Here is a 23,568-nt window from a genome sequence, read left to right as displayed (position 1 = left end):
CTTAAGATCTAGTGAGGGAAAAACAACGAAGACAAAGAAAGCGACGGGAAGTGATAGTTAGAAAGGAACAAACAAAATATGGAAAAGTAGAGGAGGAAGCAATGAATTCCCACTGGGATGATTTCTAGAAGTAGCCTGTGACCTAGAAGACCTTGGAGAATTAGGATTTCAATAAAGAGTGCTGAAAATGAAGTTCTAGGCAGAGGAAACAACCTGCACAAGGTCAAATAAAAAACTGTATGCCATATGTAAGGAATAAGCCATTTTTTTCTAAACCAGGGGTATAATACAATCTCCAAGGGGAAAGAACAAGAACGGAGAGGTAAGTGCTTTGGACTAGTGAACTTTCCACATCCCCTCTGAAAAGCACTGTGTGTGAAGAAAGAGGAGAGTGGCTTACACAAGTAAATCTGCACAGAGGCTGACAGAATAGTATGATTAAGACAGTACAGAAGATAATAATTCTGGAATAAATCATACAAGGTCTTCAATGCCAAGCTAAGAAATCTGGACTTTATTCTGCGAGCAACAATGAGGCAGAGAAGTATGAATATGAGTGTGCCTTGTTTTTTTGTTTTTTGTTTTTTTATTTAAGGGAATGATAAGATGAGATCTACATTTCAGGAAAATAATCCTGGCAATCATATAGCAGATAAAGTGAAAAAAAAGGTTAGAGAAAAGATTTTACATGACCCATGAGATAATAAAGATGTAAACAAGACCAATGACATGGAATAGGAGGGACTAGATTCATCAGATATTTCACAGCCAAACTGAAGAAAAATGGCACCTGAACAAAAATAAGCAGTAGGCCTCTAGCTTGATGGTAGTGGTAATTATAAAGTGAGAAAGGCACATACCTTGGGGTGGAAAGCTTTACACATCAAGCCTTTTAGATGAGTAGTAGACACATAATACTAATACATTTTGCAAGCTTAAAAAGAGTCTGAATAAAAATGTATTTATCATAACTATCTCAACTCATGGATTTTTTTTTTTTTCAACTCATGGATTTTTGAAGCCATCAGTGAAAAAGTGGTTCAGGGACACAGCACTGGAGGAGAGAAGAAAAGATCAAGGACAGAACCTTAAGGTTCATTTGCTTAAGGAGCTGGAAGACCAGCCAGGGAACAGAGAACGAACAGCATGACAGGCAGGAAAAGCAGCAGGAGAATATTTCACAGAAGTCAAGTGAAGAAATAATTACAAGAATAGCAATAGTATATAGTGGCTACAAGTATAGTCACTCACTAATCCTATGACCTTGGCTGAATAACTTACCTGAATCTCAGACCTTTAGAAGTTTAGAACCAAAAAAAAAAAAAGAAGTTTAGAACCTATATATTCAATTGTAAAACAGGGATAAAAAGAATACCTTAAACAGTTATTAAAGATTAGCGGAGATAACATATTTTAGAGCCTGGAACAAAACTATTAACACAGTAGTAGTACTTAAATAGAATAGGGAACTTAAAAATGCCAATGAATTTTGCATGAGATTACCAGCATCCTTTAAAAAAAACTATTTTCAGGGGATCCCTGGGTGGCTCAGTGGTTTAGCACCTGCCTTTGGCCTAGGGTGCAATCCTGGAGTCCCAGGATAGAGTCCCACGTTGGGGTCCTGGCATGGAGCCTGCTTCTCCCTCTGCCTGTGTCTCTGCCTCTCTCTCTCTATCATGAATAAATAAAATATTAAAAAAAAAAAAAAAAAAACAAAACTATTTTCAGTACATGGGGAAAGCTGTGCTTAGAAGACTATAGTGGTTAAGGAAAAAAACTAGAGTGAAGATGAACTATTCTTTCTGTAGAGCAATGGAAAAACAGCTGTTTTGTAATCTTTATCTTTCCACACCTCCTACCACCATGGCATGCCTGGTATAGTAGTACCTGAGCCATAAGAAGGATACAACAAATGATCATTGAACATGAGAAGACTGATCCAATAGGAAAGTGAAATGAAGATAGGGATTCCAGTTCTACAAAGAATCTCAGAGGAAACAGTATTAGGAGCATGAAATTCCTTTCCAGGTTAGCCTTGGAAAGAACAGAGATGCTTTATTCCCTGACTCAGGGAACCAGAAGATAAGTACATATAAAATATAAAGGGAAGAAGACAAGCGCACCTGGCTGGCTCAGTAGGTAGAGCATGTGACTCTTGATCTTGGAGTCCTGAGTTAAAGCCCCACATTGGGCACAGAGATTACTTTAAAAAATAAATAAAGGGGAGAAGTCAAGGGAATTCAGATTAGACAGCTTCTACTTTCTTAATAAAGAAATATAAGTTCTCTGTGCAGAGCAGGAGAATTCCAAACCCAGTGTGAAATCTGAAGAAAACAAATTAGATGATCACTCTGTTTCAAAATATATTCACCTTCATTTCTATCTTCAACATCCTGGTCTAGTTCCCCACCATTTCTTAGATTACGTCAGCAGCTTCCTAGCCAGCTCCTCTTCTTGCTGACTTTTACCTTTCCAAGGTGTGGTATAGTCTCTTGGGAATCCGTGTTTCCTTTCATTATGTCCACCACTATTCTTATGTGAAGTAAACCACTCTGATCATCTGCCCACCAAACAATTCATCATTTTCTCATCTAGGCTACTTCTGATCCTTGTACAGTCTGGTTACTTATTTTGTCATTCCATATTGCAATCCCTTTTTTAAATATCTGTTCCAGTAAACTCCTAAAAAGGGGAATGACATCTTCCTCATCTTCATTCCTACATCACTTAATTCAGCATTTAGTAAATAAAAGGCATTTTGTCAATGTTTGTTTTGTCTAACTGAAGTCAGTGGTTAAACAACATGAGTAATCTGCTCACTAGAAACAAAAAATCAGAAAACAAAAAAGTAGTGTTCAAATCTCCATCATTCAGATAACCATCCTACTTTTTTAAGTATCGAACAGCAACTAAGTCAATTTTTGTATTCTAACAGAAAAGTAAAAGAATCGGATAATCAAAAATCAAAAAATATAAAACTCAATACTTTTAAATAAATTCTATTCTAATAGATTTGAGTACAGGTTTGTCCATGTCCTGGAAATTCACTTTGAACACAATAATTAAATTACTGTTTAGTAAGAAGGACTTACACAGGAAGACTACTCTGTGTCGAATTTTCAACTTATCCAGTACCAGAAGAAATGTACGAGGAGACTGATAACAGAAAAACAAAACAGGCTATCCTTGCAGTGGAAGTGACTAAGGGAAGCGTTTTGGTTTCAAAATAGATATTGGCATGCAAAACAGAGAGAGTATTTAAGTTATATCAATAGCAAATATCAGGGACTTTCACAAAATAAATAGTTGTTTGAACAAAACTGAAAGCAACAGTTACCAATAAGTTCACTGTGAGAATTACTGCAATGAAGTTCTTAAACTAGATCAAAACTAATTCATTAGCAATTTTTAATTGAAGTACACCACGTATGAACAGTGATACCAATACTAAGACCAAAGCACCTGTAACTTTCCTGGGCCTCAAGAAGCTTGCAAGGCTAGTCAAATCATTGTTACCAAGAAATTTTCTTGAGTCAGAGAAAAATTCTAATGTTCTAGAAAATAAAACACTACATTTTATCTTGAGCACATATAATACTCTTTGCTTAGACCTAATTTAATGGTAATCTCGTGGAATACTTCTCGACAGTTGTTATACTCAAGAACTCTATTCAGACTACCCAATTAATAGTTATGTCTAAAAAAAGAAATGAAAGCCTCGATACCATAAATCCTATTAACAAGTTTATAATGTTCAAAACAACTCTGAAATATTTTAAATGTGATATAAATAATTTTGGTTTCATAGTGTGGGAAGACAACTAACATCTAGTTAACATCACTCACAAAAGTATAAGCTCCCGTACTATTTTAAGCATTAGTTCATTTACTTCTCACATTCTTAATAACCCTTTGAAGTTCTCTCTGAGATGAAGAAACCAAGAGTTAAGCAAGGTCAAATAACTTGCCCCACATCACCTAACTATTAAGGATCCTAGCTGAGATTACAACCCAGAACTATTTGACTTTACAGTCTGATCTCTTTTCACTATACATTGATTGGCTCCTTTAGGAATTACAATGACCATGACCTCTATTTAATGATGAACTTTGTGAGATAGCTACATTAACGAACTTCTCAAAGGTTGCATAAAACAATTAAAATGAGGGCAAACACTGCCTTCGCATTAAAAACCTAGTTTTGGTTACCCAATCTTATCTAAAACATACCGTAATCCAATCCACAAACAGCTGCCCTTCGGCTGCAACCCAAACTGCCCTATAGTTCTCAAACTATTACAAAAGTGTAATTCTTTGTGATTTTCATCACCTTAGATCTACTAGTACTTCTATAACTTCCCTATATAATGAATGTTTTATTCCTATATAGCCTCTCTTATTTGCATATGCCTTTTGCAATCCATTGCAATTGGCTGTGTATATTCCAAACTAATTTGTATTTTGTCAGGGCAAGCAGAAATACCATTTTCTTCTGCCTTTTGCATCATCCTAAAAATGCCTGTCAACAATGGTGTTCACAAAGTGCTCCGGGCATATGACATTTTAAATAGTAAACATACAGAGTTATCTGTGTACTTGAGTAAGATTGGAGTAAATCAAGGGTTTATCAAATTTGTACATGAGCTCTTTTACAAACCAAAATTTTGATACCAACCACAGAAACTACTATATATAGCAGCTCAGCAAATCTAAGGCACAAATATAACTTGTTTTCAGCACCACATCCCAACAAGCTTTTAACGTGAAATTGAGACAGAAGATCTAATAAATGCTCTTTTCACCATATAGACGCATATGCCCACATAGAAATTAAATCACTAATAAAGCACATCTGTTACAGAACTCAAATGCTAATTTTCAACTCCGTGGGAATTTCGTTTTTGTAAGGAAACTTCCTAGAAAATCTTTTCCCCACACACATTTTACATAGATTTTTTTCGTGTGTGTTTTATATAGTGAGGTTTCCAAAAGGTTACACAACAGTCAAAAGCGTTTACACCTTTGTATACTAACACTCAAACCCTATCTGCTGAAAGAAGTTCCAATTCAGTGCATCGGTAGAAACCCTTTCTGCCTGTCACACCAGCACCTAGTTTCGGCCAAAGCGAAGTCCCTGAACTTTCAGAATGAAAGATTCTTACAAAAACGTACTCTGGCAGCTACATGGAAAGTAGCTGTTTAGTTGATGACACAGTTATCTTACCCTAGGACAGACAAAATAAGGCAAGCCAGATAATGCATTATGCTTTAAATACCAGGGATGAGCCTCAACAATGGGCCTGCGTCTGACAAATACTTTAGATAACAGTCGTTGCGTCAAGCAGCACACGGGTTAGATTTTTCGAATTTCTAATAAAATGTTTACGACTCGGACTTCCTAAAGTGTTTTTCAGATCTCAGAAAGGAAGCCGATTCTCAGGCAGCCGAACCAGTTTACACTCGGCTACAGCCAGTGTGAAATCGGACTTCTTTGGCATCAGTAGACCAAATCCTGTTTACGGTGGAAGGGGGGGAAAAAAAAGAAATAAAGAAAGAAAGAAAGAAAAGAAAGAAAAAAATCCTTGGCGTGTAACTACTACATCTTGGGCGAGATACTGTCGAACAGACTCCAGCACGGTGAACTACACGGGAGATTCGCTGGCCAGTAGCTGGACCGGGTCCTTCCAAACGCCAGCGCGGGGTTCGCCCCGTTCCCAAGGTGTAAACAAACCCGCCGCCGCGGCAGAAGGTAAACAATGAACCTGCGGCGAGGGTGAGGGGGCGGTCTCGGCCAACTACGGTCCCAGCCGCCCGGGCACGGGAAGCGGGCATGGACCGCCGGCGCAGCCCAGACACCGAGCCGCAGTCCCCGATTCCAGGGGTCACTGCCGAGTCAGCCACGCTGCGCCCCCCCCCCCCACCGCCCGGGGCCGGGGGGCAAGGAGGAAAGCAGCGGCGCGGGCCGGCAAGGACCCGGCAGGTCCGGCCGCCGCGCGGGGGGACGGGGAGGGCAGGATGTGGTCGCTCTTCCCTCCGACATCCTCCGGCAGCCTAAGTAACAGCCCGACCTCCCGCCGGCCGCCTCCGGGCGGGGGTGCGGAGAGCCCCGGGGGTCGCCCGCCCCGCGGAGTCCCGCTCGGCGTGGGCCGGCGCCCGCCGCACCCGGAGGCCCGGAGAAAGGCGCGGGGCGCGGGGCGCGGGCACTGGGAAGGGGGATGGGTCCCGGGAGGCGGCCCCGGGCTCGGGCTCGGGCTCGGGCTCTGCCTCCCGCGCCCCCGCCGCCCGCGCGGGGCCCGCCCCTGCCCCCGGCCCCCGGCCCCCGGCCGCGGCCCCCGCCCCCGGCCCCTCCCCACAGCGCGCCCCGGCCGGCGCCCGCGGCGCCCCGCGTTACCTCGGGTCAGATCCAGCGGGACGTTCTCCTCGCCGCTGTCATTCCGCCCTGTGCGAAACAGACACACAGCTCCGGTTAGGACGCGCTCGCAGGCCGGCGGCGGCGGCCCCGGCTCCGGCCAGCGCCCCTGAGGGCCCCGCCTGCCCGAGGCCAGGGGGAGGCCGGGGCCAGGGGTCGCGGGCCCCAGGCAGTGGGGGGGAGGGTTGCAGCGGGCTTACCTCGTATTCGGAGGTTCTTCAGCGAGCGGCCGCGGCCGATCGCCGCCATATTGACGGGTTTCAGTCACAACACCGGAAACCTCGCCCGATCGCGCGAGAACCCCTTCCCTGCCCCGCGCGCCGCGCCCGCCCCCTCCCCCTCCCCCACAGCCCCCCTCCGCGCGCGCGGCGGCGGCGGCGGCGGCGGGGGCTCGGCCCGGGGCGAGGAGGGGCGAGGAGGGGCGAGGAGGGGCGAGCAGGGGCGCGGCGCCCACCCCGGGGCTCGGTGCAGCTCGCGGCGCGCGCGCCCCCCCGCCGGCGCGCCCGGCCCTCCGAGAGCCCGCGTGCCGGGAGGCGGCAGTGCCCACGAGGGGAATCCCATTGACGGGGCCTGCCGCGTGGAGGACGCTCCCCCTCCGGGGCGGCGGGGACCGTAACGGGAGCCGAGGCGAGCCGGGAGCAGCCCTGCCCTCGCCGCTCGCCAGTCGAGACCCCGTGCGCTCTGCACGGGCACAGCTGCGCGGCGTCGCCTGGCGCGGGCCCTTCCCGGACCGCTTCGCTGCGGCCGACTCGGCGCGTTAAGCCAACTTGGTTTCCGCCCTCGGCCGCGACCGCCGCGCGCGAAGCAGCCTGCGCTTGGGGCTTCCGAGCCACACTCGGTCCAAGGGGGCGGCCGGGCGGGCGCTCGGTCCCGGGCCGCCGGCGGGAGGGAGGCGGGAAGCGGAGGGCGCGGGGCGGCGCGGGGGGACCCGGGGGCGGCGCGGGGGGACCCGGGGGCGGCGGAGGGCGGCGGAGGGCGGCTCCGGCTCCGGCTCCCCGGGGCGTGCGGCCCGAGCCCGGCCCCCGGAGGGGTGGTGGCTTCGCATTGTCCGCGCGGAAACCCAGTCGTTACTCGCGGTGGAGCTTTCAATTCCAGAAACTGCTTCACCCAGTCCATACACAGACACCTGGCCTCTGACCCAGCAGCCTTCTCTTTAAAGTGCACTAACTTTCAAGACCGGGTGAGCCTCGTGCCGCCTCCTATTCCCCCACTTGGTGTGTGTGTGTGGTTGTTTTTTCTTTTTTAAATCACAAGAGACTGGAAGTTAAACAGCGGAGCTCCTGCTTTAACGACCTCTCTCCTCCCAGGTCGTGCAATGTCCAGGATAAATAAGCATTCAATAAATAATAAGTTCGATGAATAATAAGTGCCTTGGGTTCCTTTGTTCCAGTGCTCTTTTTGCGTTACTTAAGGGAAAAAAACAAAAAAAAGCAAGACTGGAGATAACATTTGCCGTTGTGAATCACGGTGAGCAATTGCAAACGTGACCAAACGTAGGGATTATGCAAATCATTACAACCATTAAAAAAACGTTGCAGGTCTAGTATATTTATGATACCGTAATATTTTAAATATTTAAAGTCATGTTTGTGATTTTGAATCAAGCAAGGGTTTACAAAATTCCCTCTTTTTATGCACGTTTAAAATACGTACACAGTAAAAAGATTTTACCTATCTGTACATAGGAAAGAGTCTGAGAAGATATACATCAGAATGTTAACTGATTTTTCTTTTCCTTTCAGCTGTGGAATTACACATACGTTCTCATTCTTGTTTGCCATCTGTACTCTTTAAATGTCCTGTGATTAATGTAAAATAAAAAGTTGTAAACAGAAAAATAAAAGCCTCATGCTGTAGCATCATCAGGAAAATAAAAGAGGAACCCTGCTGCCTTAGGAGACTATCCTCTCTCTATTCCAGGTCCTTTTCTTATTAGGTCTACAATCAGATACCTGTTTGTGGTCTTGCCCTCCTATTCGGAGATGCCACACAGAGTACTTTTTAAAAATGTCTCCTGACATAACCACTAGGAATTTTGATAACAACAAACTTTTCTCTTGCTCTTGGAGCTTTTAGGTCTTGGTGCAAGATTATTTTAGTTACAACTAAGGCAAAAATCACAAAAATTTGAGGTCATTAAATTTTGAGGTTAGGACATTAAATATTTGCATTTCATCCTTCCATATGTCATATTTCACAATTTTAGAGAGGTAGAAATCTATCAGTGGACATTTTACCAGAGTCTTAGAATTGTTCCAATTTTTAACCGACCCCTTTTATCCTATTTTTTTGTTCCTATTTATTCTAGATTAACTCCTTCCTACTACAATTTAACTTCATTTTCTCTTTCATTCTTTCATGAAAGTTCAGTACTACTGATCCACTTTTAAATTACTTAAGGTACATGAAAGCCTGAATCTAATAGCCTTTCATTTTTGTAACTATATGTTCCACTGTATTTTCCTATTTAAAGATCACTATTCAATTATTCCATCTCTTCCAGGAGGAAAAAAAAAAATTATCTTTCCCCAAACTTACAATGAAACTAGTTTTTCTTCTATTACTCTTTTAGTCATTTAAGCGCCTATGTTCTTCACATTTGTTGTTACGGTGAATAATAGGATTTCTGGTAAAAAGGACAAGTTCTTAGTGTTTGCAAATGACACTCCACTGGGAAGTAGGAGTTTAGGGAAATTTTAGTGAAGAATACATTTCACAATGTTATGTTTGCTTTTTAAACAATACATTACTGATTCTAGTCAGCTTGTTATTTGTTAAAATCTCTAAGTTATCTTCTATACTTGCCAATAGCTAGCCATTCTTCTTTTTGAAACTTGTTTTTCTTCCTGGTTTATTCTAGCTCACCCCTATGTTTTACTCATTTTGTTTACTTCTTACTACTTCTCCAATTTTCCGGGTCATTTTGATTCTAATCTGGTCATTGAGAATGTGACTTCCTCTTCTGAGTTTTCATTTCCCAACTAGGTTTCATTTGCTGTGTGAATGAACTGTCTTTTCTTGTAGTATTAGTCACAGATAAAAAATGTCATGTGAGATTGGTTCCAGGACCACACCTCTGAGAGATAACTGCTTGATTCCAAAGATAAATGACTCCATTGGTAATCACTGTCTGGTTTCTATTCTCTATCCTATTACACAAAGTTAATAATTCTAGTTTAAAAACCAAATTTTATCAGTTTTGGGAAGAGAGATAATGTTGAACAGAAACAAAGCCTTACCAAAATCTTAGTTCCCTTTATCTATCTGCCTTACAGTGTAGGCCATATGAAGATAAAGCAAGTCAAAAACCACAACATTTGGTGGTCTGTGTTTTGGTCATTTCTCTTCAGAGTTAAACCACACATTTAAAATCTAGATAAAGAACATTAAAATGACAGGCAATGGACTGAAATCAAACAAATGTTGTAATCTTGCACAGTGTTGATTATGAAGATTCATCCTTGGTCTCGTGTACCTCTTAGCATTGTTCCTTTACATTTTAATGGAAGTCTCAAAATAGCAGGAAGGAGCCTCTTAGTACTGTTCCTTTAAATTTTAATTCCTGTCCCATATATATATATATATATATTCAGAAAATAAAATTTGGAAAGGTATGCACTAAAATTTCAACCAGTGATTATCTCTGGCTGATAGAATTTTGAGTGCTTTTTATCTTTTTCATTTTAACTTTTCTAAAACAAATTTTTACTTATATAATTTTTTAAAGAAAAACTATTTTAGAGAAAATTTTCCAGCTGTTTTAAGTCACAATGATAAGCATCTCATTATAATAATTTGCTAAGCAATGGACCACCAAATTCTTGTACATCTCATCGTTTTGAAAAGAACATTTGTGCACATACTACAATACATATGTATTTACTCATTTTTTTTTTTTAAGATTTTAAGTAATCTCTACACCCAACATGGGGCTCGAAGTTAACAACCTTGAGATCAAGTGCCGCAGGCTCCACTGACTGAGCCAGCCAGGAGTCCCAACTTTTTTATTATTATTATTATTAAATAAGACATAAAACAAGGATAAAATAAAATTGGTAAAAAATAAATTTTAATGTTACTTTACTAATGACACTAATAAAAAGTGGGGCTGAATATACTTTATTATTTTTTTTAATTTCTTGTTAAATACTTTATGATATAGCAATTCAAAAGTCCAATTCTAGGAAGAATTTATTTGGATATTGAGTTTTAGTAGCTGAAATCTCACAATATACCAAGTTTTTTTTAAAAAAATAGAGGAACTATTGGAGTTTCTAAACCATAACACTCATTTTTCAACTCCACAATCAGTTATACAAAGGTTTTTTTAGGTAATTTCGCTAATAAAGGTCCGTCTTTCCCGATGTCAATCCATTTTTAGGGCAAATGGGAAGGCATAACATTTAGAAATTTTTAGCAAGTGATTTAAAAATGGTTTCAAAACTTGTCATCTGAATGATTTTAAACAGGTTAGAAAACTTTCCATGATTTTTAAGTGTGTAAATATAAACATTTATATAAGTGACACATTTATATTTTTAATTGTATTAAAAAAATCACAAAACTGTGGAAATGTTTCCAAATATTTATTTTCTAAGTGCTCCCTCCTAGCACAAATTTCTTTCGAAAAGTAGTAAGATTTTTAGTTTTTTTTTTTTTTTAAGATTTTTAGTTATTGTTATCACATTTACCTTGAAGGGAAAGACTAAATAAATATTTTTAAAATATCTGATAGGTAATGTGGTACTAGAAGCCACCAATCACTATGGAAAACAGTTTACCACTAAATAAATATCAAACATCTTCATGGTATAAAACACTTTCATAGTTACTTCCTTTCTCTTTTCAAGGTGTATAAAAATTAAGCTATATTTTAAAGGTCTTTATTATTTAAAATTATCACATGTGGTACTGTCTCTACTCTTCTGAGATATCTTTTGATATTTCAGTTTTAGAAACATCGATTTTTCATAAAATATTGCCTTTATTAAGGAAGTTGTTTAGATAAGGATACACATGCTCTGGTCCATCTTTAGTGGAGCAGAAAGAATAGCGATTTGTGTATTTTCATTGCTGAATAGAATTCAGCAAATACCGTAAACTAAGCCAAGTGTAGAAGCATCTATGCTTCTATCCAATTGCACAGCAAAGGTTCTGTAATGCATTTTTGTTCAATATCTTTTTCTTCAAATCTTCAGGTTTTTGAGTTTTTTGTTTCTGTTTTTATTTTTTCTTTCTTGGTTGACCAATGGAACATTTTAGTTTGTCACCAAATTTTTTTCTTTGTGGCTTTTTTTTTCAGTCTTTTTTTTTTTTTTTTATCATAGCAGGGAATGCCACTGTATTATACCCCACCAATATGTACCTTTTTGTCTGTTGCTAAGTTTCTCATTTTCCAAAGTATTGAATTCAATACTGCATGTTTCACATCATTAAAAACATAGAAAATTACCTTCACATTTTGAATGTTTATTTTTAAATATTTTGCAAATCAGATAGCTTTATACTATCATCAGCTAACATCTCAAGGAATAGTATATACTTAGACTTAAGTAACCGTAAAGGATAATCTACATAGAATCATGTTTTACGTGATCTTAATTTTCATTTAAAAAATTGTTGCTGACATTGTGACATCTGATTACATTGCCTTTGCTTTTTTTCTTATAATGATGTTGATAAAGTGCTAATATCAGTAGTAAAGGTACCTGAGCTTCTGTATTTTAAAACTGTGCTTTTATTACTTACAGAAGTATCTAACTTTTGTTACACGTAGTTTCTTTGCAATATTCTTTTAAGCCAAGCTTCCATTTGATAAAGGGTAGTTTAAAATATGCCCCTTAAAATATGGATAGTTAAAATATGCCCCTTGGCCATATACCCAAGTGGAAAAAATTTTCAGGAAAGTTTTGTAACTCCTCTGAGTTACAGAATTCCCAGTCTTCCCTCAGGATGCCTTCTATGACTCCTGCTAATTTTACCAACCAAAGTTAACCAAATGACAACTCCACCATTAAATCTGCATAATATAATCAATAGTTTATATTTTTCATTCCTTTCCTTCCCCCACCCCTTTGGCTAAAGAAAATCTCCAAAATTCCTCCACCAGAAAACAAAAAACAGAAAACAGTATAGCAAAATTAGAGGAACAGTGTGAAATTAGAAAACTGGAAAAGCAGAGTTATCTAGAGGGCAGACGCCAATTGCATACTCATGATCTGAGACTAAGCCACTACCAGAGGTAGAAAAGCAACACATGAGACTTCTGCATTAAGTCCAGGATTCTAGAAGTGGACCAAAGTGGACCCAGGTTGTGGTGCCCCCTGGCTTTCAGCAGTAGCAATTACAAATCCTTTCTGGAGAAAAGCCCTTAGACTCTTCACAAATTAAGATCAAACAAAAGTTCATATTCAAAGTTCATCGAAGTCATAGGAAAAAGCCACCATAAGGAAGAATCGGTAGAAATAAAAACTATAACTCACAGACTTCAGATATTGGTGATCAGAAACCAAATATAACGGAACTCTATTTGAAATAATGATTTTTAATGAAGAATTTCTGATTTTTGTCCATGATGGAGAATGACTATTAAATTCACTTTACCATAATAAATGTTCACATATTTATTAACAACTGTCCAATTTGAAGCATTGGACAGTAGGTAATGTGGCATTGTGACCTTGAGATAAAAGAAACAGACAAGGTGAACTCCACATTCTATCTGGCTTTTTGCCTGGGGACACATTTCACAACATAACACTAAACTATGGAAACCAACAGAGAACAACTATCTGGAGGAAAGAAACAGGATGGAGGAAAGAAAGATTGAAGTTCAGATCTAAGGAGGCAATTGAAATTTAAGGAACAGAATGCCAGAGAGGAGGAACCTGTACCAGAGTAGGAGTTCCAGAAATCTGTATATGAATCCTCTTAACTAGATAGCTGAATTTTAAGCTGCACAAGAAGATGGTGAGATTCTGGGAAGTCCTGTTAGAGAACAGCACCTGGGGGCTTTGAACTAACTGAAAATTCCAGAGGTCGGTAGAAGATTGCAAAAGACAATTAGAGTTCTAACCAGCAAGTGAAGAAATTTTGGTGAACCACCCTGAGCATTCAGTTAAGAACACTCCAGAAGGCTATAATTTAGACAAAGGTTGGCATGGAGACCCCCAAAAGGTCATAACTTAGGGGAAAAGCTACACTAGCATAAAATAAATGCTACTATAGACATATTCAAACAAAGCCTAAAATCAAGTCTCAACAGAATTGAGCTAATTTCCCAGTAAATTAATAAATAGGGAACCCCCCCAAAAAACTCATTAAAAAGAAAACAGTAGTATCCAAACTCTCAAACACATAACATTTACAATGTAAAGCATATAATAAAAATTTAATTAGATGTGAAAAATCAGAAAAATGTGATTCATCTTCTTGAGAAAAAAGTCATTGAATCCAAACCAAGAAATAACACAGGCATCAAAATTAACAGAATTTTATAATTATAGTAAATGAAAGCTCTTACTAGAGAAATGCATACTATAAAAAAAGAACCATGTGAAAATTCTAGAAATAAAAAAATACAATATAAAAAATGTAAAAATCCACTTGATGGTGACATATTGGACACACAAAAAAGGAGGTGTGATCAGTGGATTGAATACAGACCAATAGAGAGAATGAAGAGGAGAAAGACTGAAAAAAAAAAAAGAATCATTAAAAAAATCAAACAGTCTGAAATATGTGTAATTGGAATCCCAAGAGAAGTGGAGAGATTACAGCAGAAAAAATACTCAAAGAAACAATGGCTGAAATGTTCCAGATTTGATAAAAATTATCAAGACACAGATCCAAATTGCTGTATGAGTCACAAACAAATGAACACGAAGAAAACCATTCCCAGGCATGTTATAGTCAAATTACCAAATACCAAAGATAAAGTGAAATATCTTTAAAGTGATCAGAGAAAAAACAAAGGCAAATAAACTACAGGCAATAATAATAAGAATTACTGGTGACATCTAGTCAGAAACAGTGCAAGCTAGAACTCAAAAGACAATTTTAAAGTGAAATCTATAATCTAGAATTCTATATCTGGTAAAATAAATATTAAAAAATGAAAGTAAAATAAAGAAATTTTCAGATTTGAAAAAATTGAAATAAATTATCATAAACAGATGTGTTTTAAAATAAATTTTAAAGGAAGTTCTGCAACCAAAAGGGAAATAAAAGCAGATGGAAATGCAGATCTATATGAATAGACAAAAAATGTAGAAAATGGTTTATATATAAGTAAATTATTAGATACTTCTCATTTAAAGCAAAAGCAATACAGTGTACTGTGTGTTTAAATTGTAGAAATAAAATGCAGGACACAATTGGACTGTTAAGAGGTTCTCATATTTCATATGAAATAGCACAATATTAGTTCAAGGTATGCAATAATTAGTTAAGGAGATATACAAATACTTACCTAGGAGATTTCTAAGAAATTCCTACATCAATTACCATATTAAAAGTAAGTTATATACTTCCTGATTTCAAAACTTACTACAAAAGTGTAGTAATTAATACAGTGTGGTAATTGCATTAGACAAAAGCAAGAAGCGGATAAATAGACCAAAGACCTGAATAATGCTATCAACCACTTTACCTAATTGACAGTTATAGACATTCAGCAACAGCAGAATAGCCATTCATTTTGAGTGCAGATGGAATATTCACCAAGATAGACTACAGTCTGGGACAGAAAACAAATTTTAACAAATTTGAAAAATTGAAATCACATAAAGCATGTTTTTGGACCATAACAAAATTAAACTAGAAATCAATAACACAGAAAGCTAGAATAGTCCCAAATATTTAGAAATTGAACAGCAAAAGGCATACTCCTAAAGAACCCATAGGATAAAGTAGAAATTGAAAGGTAAAGGAAAATGTATTTTGAATTATATAGAAATGAGAATATAACATAACAAAATGTTTGGCATAGATCTAAATCCCAGAAATGAATAGCATTAAATGCTTATACAAAAAAAAAAAAAAAAAAAGAAGAAGAAGAAGAAAAGAAAAAGGAAGATCTCAAATCAGTGGTTTAAGTTTCTACCTTAAGAAACTAGAAAAAGAACAACTAATTAAATCCAAAGCAAGTAAAGGGAAGTCAGTTAAATAAAATGAAATCAAAAGTTGTTTTTTGAAATAACCAACTGATTAATCTCTAGCCAGACTGATCAAGAGAAAGGAAAGAAGCTATAAAACACAAATAACAAAAGAGAAAGGCTGTTACTATGAAACCCTACAGATACTAAAAGGATGAATGGACAAATTCCTTTATTTTTTTTTAAGACCTTATTTGTCTATTTGACAGAGAGAGGAAGAGAGAGAGCAAGGAGGGGGAGTGGCAGGCAGAGGGAGAAACAGGCAGAGCAGAGTCCAACTCAGAGTTTGCCCCCAGGACCCTGGGATCAGGACCTGAGCTGAAGGGCAGACACTTAGCTGACTGAATCACCCAGGTGCCCTGACAAATTCCTTTAAAGATACAACATACCAAAGCTTACTCAAGAAGTTATTTTGTAGGTATTAACAAAATGATTCTAAAATTTATTTGGAAAGATAAAAAATGTAGAATAGCCAACACAATACTGAGGAAGAACAAAGTTGGAGGACCCACATTATTTATTTTCAGGATTTACTATAAAGGCAGGGTAATTTTAGACATAAATTAATCGAACAGAAATAAAGAGCTCAGATCTATCTATCTAAACCTATATCTATATCATCTCTATCTCTGTATCTATAGCTATGTCTTCAATGAATTTTTGACAAAGCTACAAAGGCAATTCAATGTAGAAAAGATAGTCTTGCAATAAATGGTATCGGATCACTTGGATAGCCGTACAACAAATAATGAGCCTTGGTCTACACCTCACACTCTATATAAAAATTATCTCAAAGTGGATAATAGACCTAAATATAAAATCCCAAACCACAAAACTTCTATAAAACAACAGAAAAAAAAATCTGTGATCTTGGGTGAGGTGACGATTTTTTAGACATGACATATGAGAAAAAAATTGATAGACTGGATTTCATCAAAAGGAAGAATTTTGTTTTTAGAAAGACAATTTTAAGGGAATAAAAGGACAAACTAGAGACTGAGAAATTTTTTTTAATTGAGGTATAATGGACAAATAAAAGGATTTCTACTATCAAGCTAACAACACATCCCTTACCATTAAAGTGTTGTTAATTGTTCTTGAGAATACTTAAGTTCTATTGTCTTCGCAAATTTCAATTACACAATACAGTATTATCATCTATATCATATTGTACATTAGTTTCTCAGGCTTGTTTCTCTTTTTTAAAATTAAATTCATTTATTTTAAGTAATCTCTACACCCAACGAGGGGCTAGAACTCACGACCATGGGATCAAGAGTTGCATGCTCCATGAACTAAGCCAGCTGGGTGTCCGAGACTTTATTTCTCTTATAATTGAAAGTTTTTTATAGCCTTTCACCAGCCTCTCTCTGTTTTCCTCACCCTCCTGGCAGTTACCAACCTACTTTCTGTTTCTATGGGTTTGGTTTTTAGATTCCACATATAAAGTGGGATCTTGCAGCATTTGTTTTTCTCTGCCTGGTTTATTTCACTTAACATAATGCCCTCCAATTTCATCTATGCTGTTGCAAATGGCAGGATTTTCTTCTCTTTAGGGGCTGAATAATAAATATTACTAGATGTATAAAAACACTTAAATTGTTTTTATACCTTGGTTATTGTGAATAATGATACACGAACATGAATGCAGGTATCTCTTTAAGATCTTGATTTGTTCAAAATATATACCCAGATATATACCCAGAAATGGAATTGCTGGATCATATGGTAGTTTTATTTTTAATTTCTTGTGGAATTTCCATATTGTTTTCCATCTTGGCTGTACCAGTTTACATTCCCATCAACTATGCAAATTTCCTTTTTCTTCTATCCTAGTCAGTATTTCTTATCTCTTGTCCTTTTGATAACAGACATCCTAACAGGTGTCAGGTAATATCTCATTGTGATTTTAACTTGCATTTTCCTAAAGATTAGTGATGTTAAACAACTTTTAATGTACTTGTTGGCCATTTGTATGTCTTCTTAGGAAAACTGTCTATTCAGGTCCTTTACTCATTTTTTAAAAATACTTTATTTATTTATTTATTCATGAGAGTCACAGAGAGAGAGAGAGAGAGGCAGAGACACAGGCAGAGGGAGAAGCAGGCTCCATGCAGGGAGCCCGACGTGGGACTCGATCCTGGGACTCCAGGATCACGCCCTGGGCCGGAGGCAGGAGCTAAACCGCTGAGCCACCCAGGGATCCCCTCATTTTTAAATTGGGTTATTTATTATTTTTTGTTTTGGTTTGGTTTTGATTTCTTTTGTTATGTTGGTTTGTTTTTTTGCTAGTGAGTAGTATGAGTTCCTTGTACTTGTACATCTAACTTTTTTTTTTCTAACTTCTTATTAGATGTGTAGTTTGTAGATATTTTCTTGCACTTTATAGATTGCCTTTTCACTTCGTTGATGGTTTCTTTTGCTGTGCAGAAGCTTTTAATTTTGATGTAGTCCTAATTGTTTATTTTTCTTTTGTTGCCTTTACTTTTGGTTGATGACAACATGGCACAGGGAAATTTTTAGAAGTGATGAAATGGTTCTGTTTTTTATTTATAGTGGTGGTTATGTGACACCATGTGTTTGTTAAACTTACAGAACTGTATATTTAAAGGGTCAAATTTACTTGCACGAAATTTCTACCTCAGTAAAAAAATTGAAAATAACAAAAATCACTATTCTAAGGGGTAGAAAATATATGGAGTATATTTTGAGCAGGTCTAACATACTTTAATAGGATTCCCAGAAGGAAATAATAAAATAAAAAGATGCAGTATTTAAAGATATTATGGCTTACATTTTCTTGGATTTGTGAAAAACAAAATTAGCAAATATAGGAGGGATAATGTATGCCAAACAGGATAAATAAAAGGAAATCCACACGGAGACAATGTATAGTGAAGACAAAGACAAAGAGATCTTAAAAGCAATTGCAGAAGAAAGACAACCTATAAGAACCACAACTGGAATAACTGTAGTCTCCTTTGCAGACATAATAGATGCCAGCAGACAGAAAAATTATCTTTACAGTGGTAAACAGGGGTGCCTGGGTGGCTCAGTTGGTTAAGCTTCTGCCTTTGGCTCAGGTCATGATCTCAGGGTCCTGGGATGGAGTCTCACATCAGGCTGCTTGCTCAGTGGGGAGCCTGCTTCTCCCTCTCTGGCTTCTTCTGCTTGTGCTCTCTCTCTCTCTGTGTGTGTCAAATAAATAAGTCTAAAAGTATAAAGTGGTAAACAAATAAAACTGTCAACCAAAATTTTTGTATCTAAAGAAAAACTATCTTTAAATAACATGAAAAATAAAGACATATTAGATAATCAGGAAATGGCAGTGTTTACCCCCAAAAGGCATGACTATTGAAGCTTTCATTATATGTATTTCAAGAAGAAGAAAATGGCCCTGGAAAGATAGTCTGAAATATAAGAAACAGTGATGGGTAAATAAATTGGTAAATCATGTAGACACATTTAAGCAAATGCAGTCTGCATTTAATAATAATATTTAAATATTGGATTAAAAAGGAAAGAAAATACTGGACAGTGGGGTGAAGGGAATAAACGAAGAAAATCAAGAAAGGAAGAAATAAATCAGCCTCCAAAAAAGACAAGAAAGAGAACAAAGACACATGGGGAGAAACCTAACAAATAGAAAGGACAATGTAAAATAGGAAACAATTCTAAATATGTATATGGGGACAGAATACTTAATTGCAAGTTTATCAGTTGAAAGGAAGAAACTGTTAGGTTAATTTAAAAATCCATCTATATGGTGTTTCCTAGAAATACACTAAAATAAAAAAACGTTAAAAATGAAAAGATGAAAACTGTATATAAGATCAAAGTCATCTTGGGGGACCCCTGGGTGTCTCAGTGGTTGAGCATCTGCCTTCGGCTCAGAGCTCAGGGTGTAATCCTGGGTCCAGAGATTGGGTCCCGCATCTGGCTCTCTGTGAGGAGCCTGCTTCTCCCTCTCTCTGTGTCTCTGCCTCTCTGTGTGTCTATCATGAATAGATAAAATCCTTAAAAAAAAAAAAAAAAAAAAGCTCGATAGCCTTCCTAATATCAGAGAAAACAGACTAAGTAAAAAAACATAATTAGTATGCAAAATGTCCCAACATAGTGAAAAGAGGCTTAATTATAAAGAAGATTTCAAATAACAAATTCACATGTACTTAATAAAATAGTCTCAAAAAGTGACAGAAATAAAGAAATTGACTAGCTGGCCATCACAGTGGGAGATTCCTTTTTTTTTTTTTTTTTTTTTTGTATATTTTTTTATTGGAGTTCGATTTGCCAACATATAGCATAACACCCAGTGCTCATCTGTCAAGTGCCCCCCTCAGTGCCTGTCACCCAGTCACCCCATTCCCCCGCCCACCTCCCCTTCTACTATCCCTTGTTCGTTTCCCAGAGACAGTGGGAAATTCCAACATACTTCCTTAATTATTGTTTGTTTAGGCACACTCCTCCCCTGATGAATACTATTCAAACTTGATTTTCTTACAAAGAGACGTATTGAAAAAAGCAAGCACGGGAGGGGAAGTAAGTAGGATTCCCTAAAAAAGAGTATCAAAAAAGTAGTTTACTTGTGTTTTTATTCACCATCATTATGGAGATCCATCTATCAATGTATAGAGGAGCCCTAGAACATTGCTCAGCCAACTTTAAATTTTTTTTTTTTTTTTTTTTTTTTTTTTTTATGATAGAGAGAGAGAGAGAGAGAGAGAGAGGCAGAGACACAGGCAGAGGGAGAAGCAGGCTCCATGCACCAGGAGCCCAACGTGGGGTCTCCAGGATTGCGCCCTGGGTCAAAGGCAGGCACTAAAACACTGCGCCACCCAGGGATCCCCTGCTCAGCCAACTTTAAAAACAAAGGTCTCAATCTATGAGATACCATGTTTCCAAAGAAGGAAAAATCATTACATGGTTGGTGCCAGTGATTTTCATATCCTATTTTAGAATTTCCCTGAAGGTCCCCCTGTTCATGAGAATCTTTTGTTTAAGGAAGCAGTTTGTAAGTAGAATAACCTTTTCAGTGACCAAAGTGTTTCCATTCTACTGCAGTACCCTCTTTCCAGATATACTTGGGAAACTGAGTAGTAACCAGAAGATTCTTCATCAACATGGAATCGGATAAATGACTTTTTTTGGAAGAATATTTTGCTACCTTATATTTTCACAAATTATGTCGAATATTCTGCATGAACTTTTCTGAACTAATTTATGCTTTTACTTTTCTCTTATTAACTCCTTCTAATAGTAATTAATTTAAAAATTACTGCCACAATTGTGAGAGTTTAAAAATTATCATGAATCCTCTTTTAGTACAATATTGATGCTATTGAAGTCTAAACTTTCTGTAAAAAGTGTGCAGAGACTTGAAATTATCTAGTCAAATGCATAAGTACAGTGGAAATAAACACAGTTGTGTGGTCCTAGGAATGAGTCTCACAGACGATGCAGGCATATGGAACCTCGGCATATGACACAGAGTTGGCTTTGATATTGTGGAGAGGGTTAGCCCAATCAAAAAGTGGTTTGGAGGAACTGCTTCTCTGAGGAGCAAGAAGCTTGGTATTTCCAGATGGGTTCAAAGAATTTAGAGTGAAAGCAAAACTTTAAAACTTTTAGAAGAAAATATAGAATATCTTCATGAGCTGGTAAAGAGTTTCTTAAATAAGAGTACAAAAAGAGTTTCTTAAATAAGGTACAAAAAGCATTGGCCTCTGTCTATTCAAGTGGAGTATGTGCTTATTCTACTGTTTAGTGGTTCTAATCCTGGGTATATTTCATAGAGAAACCCTCACATACCTAGGGAAATTCCAACAGGAATGTCCATAGTTACATTGTTTATGATATTTTTTCTTTTTTTTATTTATTGGAGTTCAATTTGCCAACATGTAGCATAACACCCAGTGCTCATCCCGCCAAGTGCCCCCCTCAGTGCCCATCACCCGGTCACCCCCACCCCTTGCCCACTTCCCCTTCCACTACCCCTTGTTCATTTCCCAGAGTTAGCAGAAGTTGGGAACGATCTAACATGACTTTAGTAGAAAACCAAAAGTATCTGTGGTTTTTCACTCAGTAGAATGCTTGCTATACCTTTCCCAAACATAATAGGAAGTGACAAAAGCAGGTTGTAGACTAGCACATACAGTATGATACTAATTTTATCCAATTTTAAGATATAAAAAATAATACTTAAAACATTTTGAGAGATATATACATATGTAGGAAAAGTGTGAAGAAATGCAAAGAGGTGAGAAACACCAAAATCAGGTACCAGTTTTCTCTGAGAAGGAGGGGAAGAAAGAGTAAAATGTGATTGTGATGAAGTACACAGGAATCTTTAAATGTACTTACAGAGTTTTACTTAATGAGAAAATTAATGTTTGAAAGGTGACTGGGGGAAATGCAAAAATTTTATATTGGTATTATAAACTGAAAAATATTCACTAAAATTTATCTCTAGATACTAAGAAAGGTGAGGGAGAATTTATGATGAGCACAAAACTGTCATTAACTTATGGTCATAACTCCATTTCACAAGAGCATTGCCCTGTTTGTTCACTTACCTTATACAACAGATGAGGTTCTAGCCTATTTGTAAAAATCAAATCCATTTTCAAAGGATAGCCATTTATGATCTTTTGAAAACAAAGATATTACAAATAATTTTTTCCTAAGTACTAAAGGCAAATTTGAAAGTTGAATTTCTTCTTTCCTGGCATAATGATAAATCTTATACAAACCAATGAAATAAGTATAGAGCACTAAAATTGACTAGTTTGAAGGAATGATACTACTCGGAATATCTAAATTCTGGTATATTAGTTAAGGGGTCAGTCATGATATGTTATCACCATTTTTTCTGAAGTTATAGACTTTACAGCTCATATTCTCTAAATTTAACATTAATTAAATATATATTTCAGTCTTACAAGTCTCTCTTGAAACTGGGTTCTGTAGCTTAGTTAACACTAGCATTTCTGTTTGTCATCTGCATCATAATGAAAAAGAACCATCATTTTCCCTAATTTCCGGCTTCTTTGTATCTCACTAACAATTTTCATTGTTGTTATTATTATTATTGTTATTGTTATTATTACTCAGGAGTGAGGAGGAGTGGATAGCATATGGAAAGCAGGATATCACAATGATAAGATCTTGAACCTGTTCATGAAACTTGGGCAAAGCATATGTCACATCTAAATTTCATTTCTTCTGAGCCTGACTTGATAGGGTTGACATAATGTTTAAATAGGACAAGGCTCATAGCCCTCAGCACAGTGTTTAGCACACAATAAGCACTCAATAAATGCTAATAGATGGTGAGGATGACAGCGACAATGCAGCTTGTATACGGAATTGACTCAAATACTGAGATTGGATGATTTCACCTTTTGAATAAATGTGTAAGATACATAGAATAATAATAATAAATAGACTTAAAATGAACATTCATCTTTCAACTGCCTCTCAACATACTTACCCGTGTAAAATGTGGTGACTTAGGGGGCATTGCTGCTGAAATGATTTGGGACTCTGACAGGACCTTGACAAGCCGGGACAACCCCTTAATGATGCAAGGCCTTCCAGCTTTAGCGTTTGGTCCATAAAATATACACTTTTATGTCCCTTCCTATTTGACGAGAGAGCTGTTATTTCTGCAGAAAATTCACTTCTGATCTAACCCTCGTAACTTTTACTGGCAGGTGCACCCATCCCTCAGCTGCTATAAGAATTGGTTGCTAAAATTCACAGCTGCACCCTACTTCGGAGAATTTCTCTCAGCCCAAAGAGGCAGTGTTGCCCACAGATGATTGAGGTTTGGGAAGGAAGCCTCTGGTAGCCAGGGACTGCTGATGGAGAGATACAAGCCTAGCTCCCTTGCCTCAGGGTAGCTGACTCAATGGAGTGCTTCTTGCTTCAGTGCTTTCTTCTGGAATCAGGCTGAGCATGGGCTGCAGTTAATGCACATCTTTTCCCAACTTTTTCCCCTGTGCT

The 23,568-nt window shown here is 38.0% G+C and overlaps 1 protein-coding gene and 1 long non-coding RNA gene across 5 annotated transcripts in view; one reads left to right on the top strand and one right to left on the bottom strand.

Moving 5' to 3' along the window:
• Window positions 1-6,750, bottom strand: part of RICTOR (RPTOR independent companion of MTOR complex 2) — a 117,267-nt gene extending 110,517 nt beyond the window's left edge. Inside the window, exons 1-2 of one of the 4 annotated variants that reach the window (XM_077896148.1) lie at window positions 6,610-6,750; window positions 6,392-6,439 (exon numbers count right to left, since the gene is read on the bottom strand). In XM_077896148.1, coding sequence (XP_077752274.1) covers window positions 6,392-6,439; window positions 6,610-6,658 — 97 coding nt within the window. In that variant the 5' untranslated portion in view covers window positions 6,659-6,750. The remainder of the gene's footprint in view (window positions 1-6,391; window positions 6,440-6,609) is intronic. The other 3 variants (XM_077896150.1, XM_077896152.1, XM_077896151.1) reach the window with 3 other exon arrangements.
• The window catches only part of LOC144312964 (uncharacterized), a 36,299-nt gene continuing 17,973 nt past the window's right edge, over window positions 5,243-23,568 (top strand). The window contains exon 1 of the long non-coding RNA XR_013378608.1: window positions 5,243-5,749. This is a non-coding gene — a long non-coding RNA (uncharacterized LOC144312964). The remainder of the gene's footprint in view (window positions 5,750-23,568) is intronic.

Source organism: Canis aureus, chromosome 4, assembly GCF_053574225.1.
Source record: "Canis aureus isolate CA01 chromosome 4, VMU_Caureus_v.1.0, whole genome shotgun sequence".
In the NCBI taxonomy this organism is placed as follows: Eukaryota; Metazoa; Chordata; class Mammalia; order Carnivora; family Canidae; genus Canis; species Canis aureus.
This window is presented reverse-complemented; position numbering and strand designations above follow the sequence as displayed.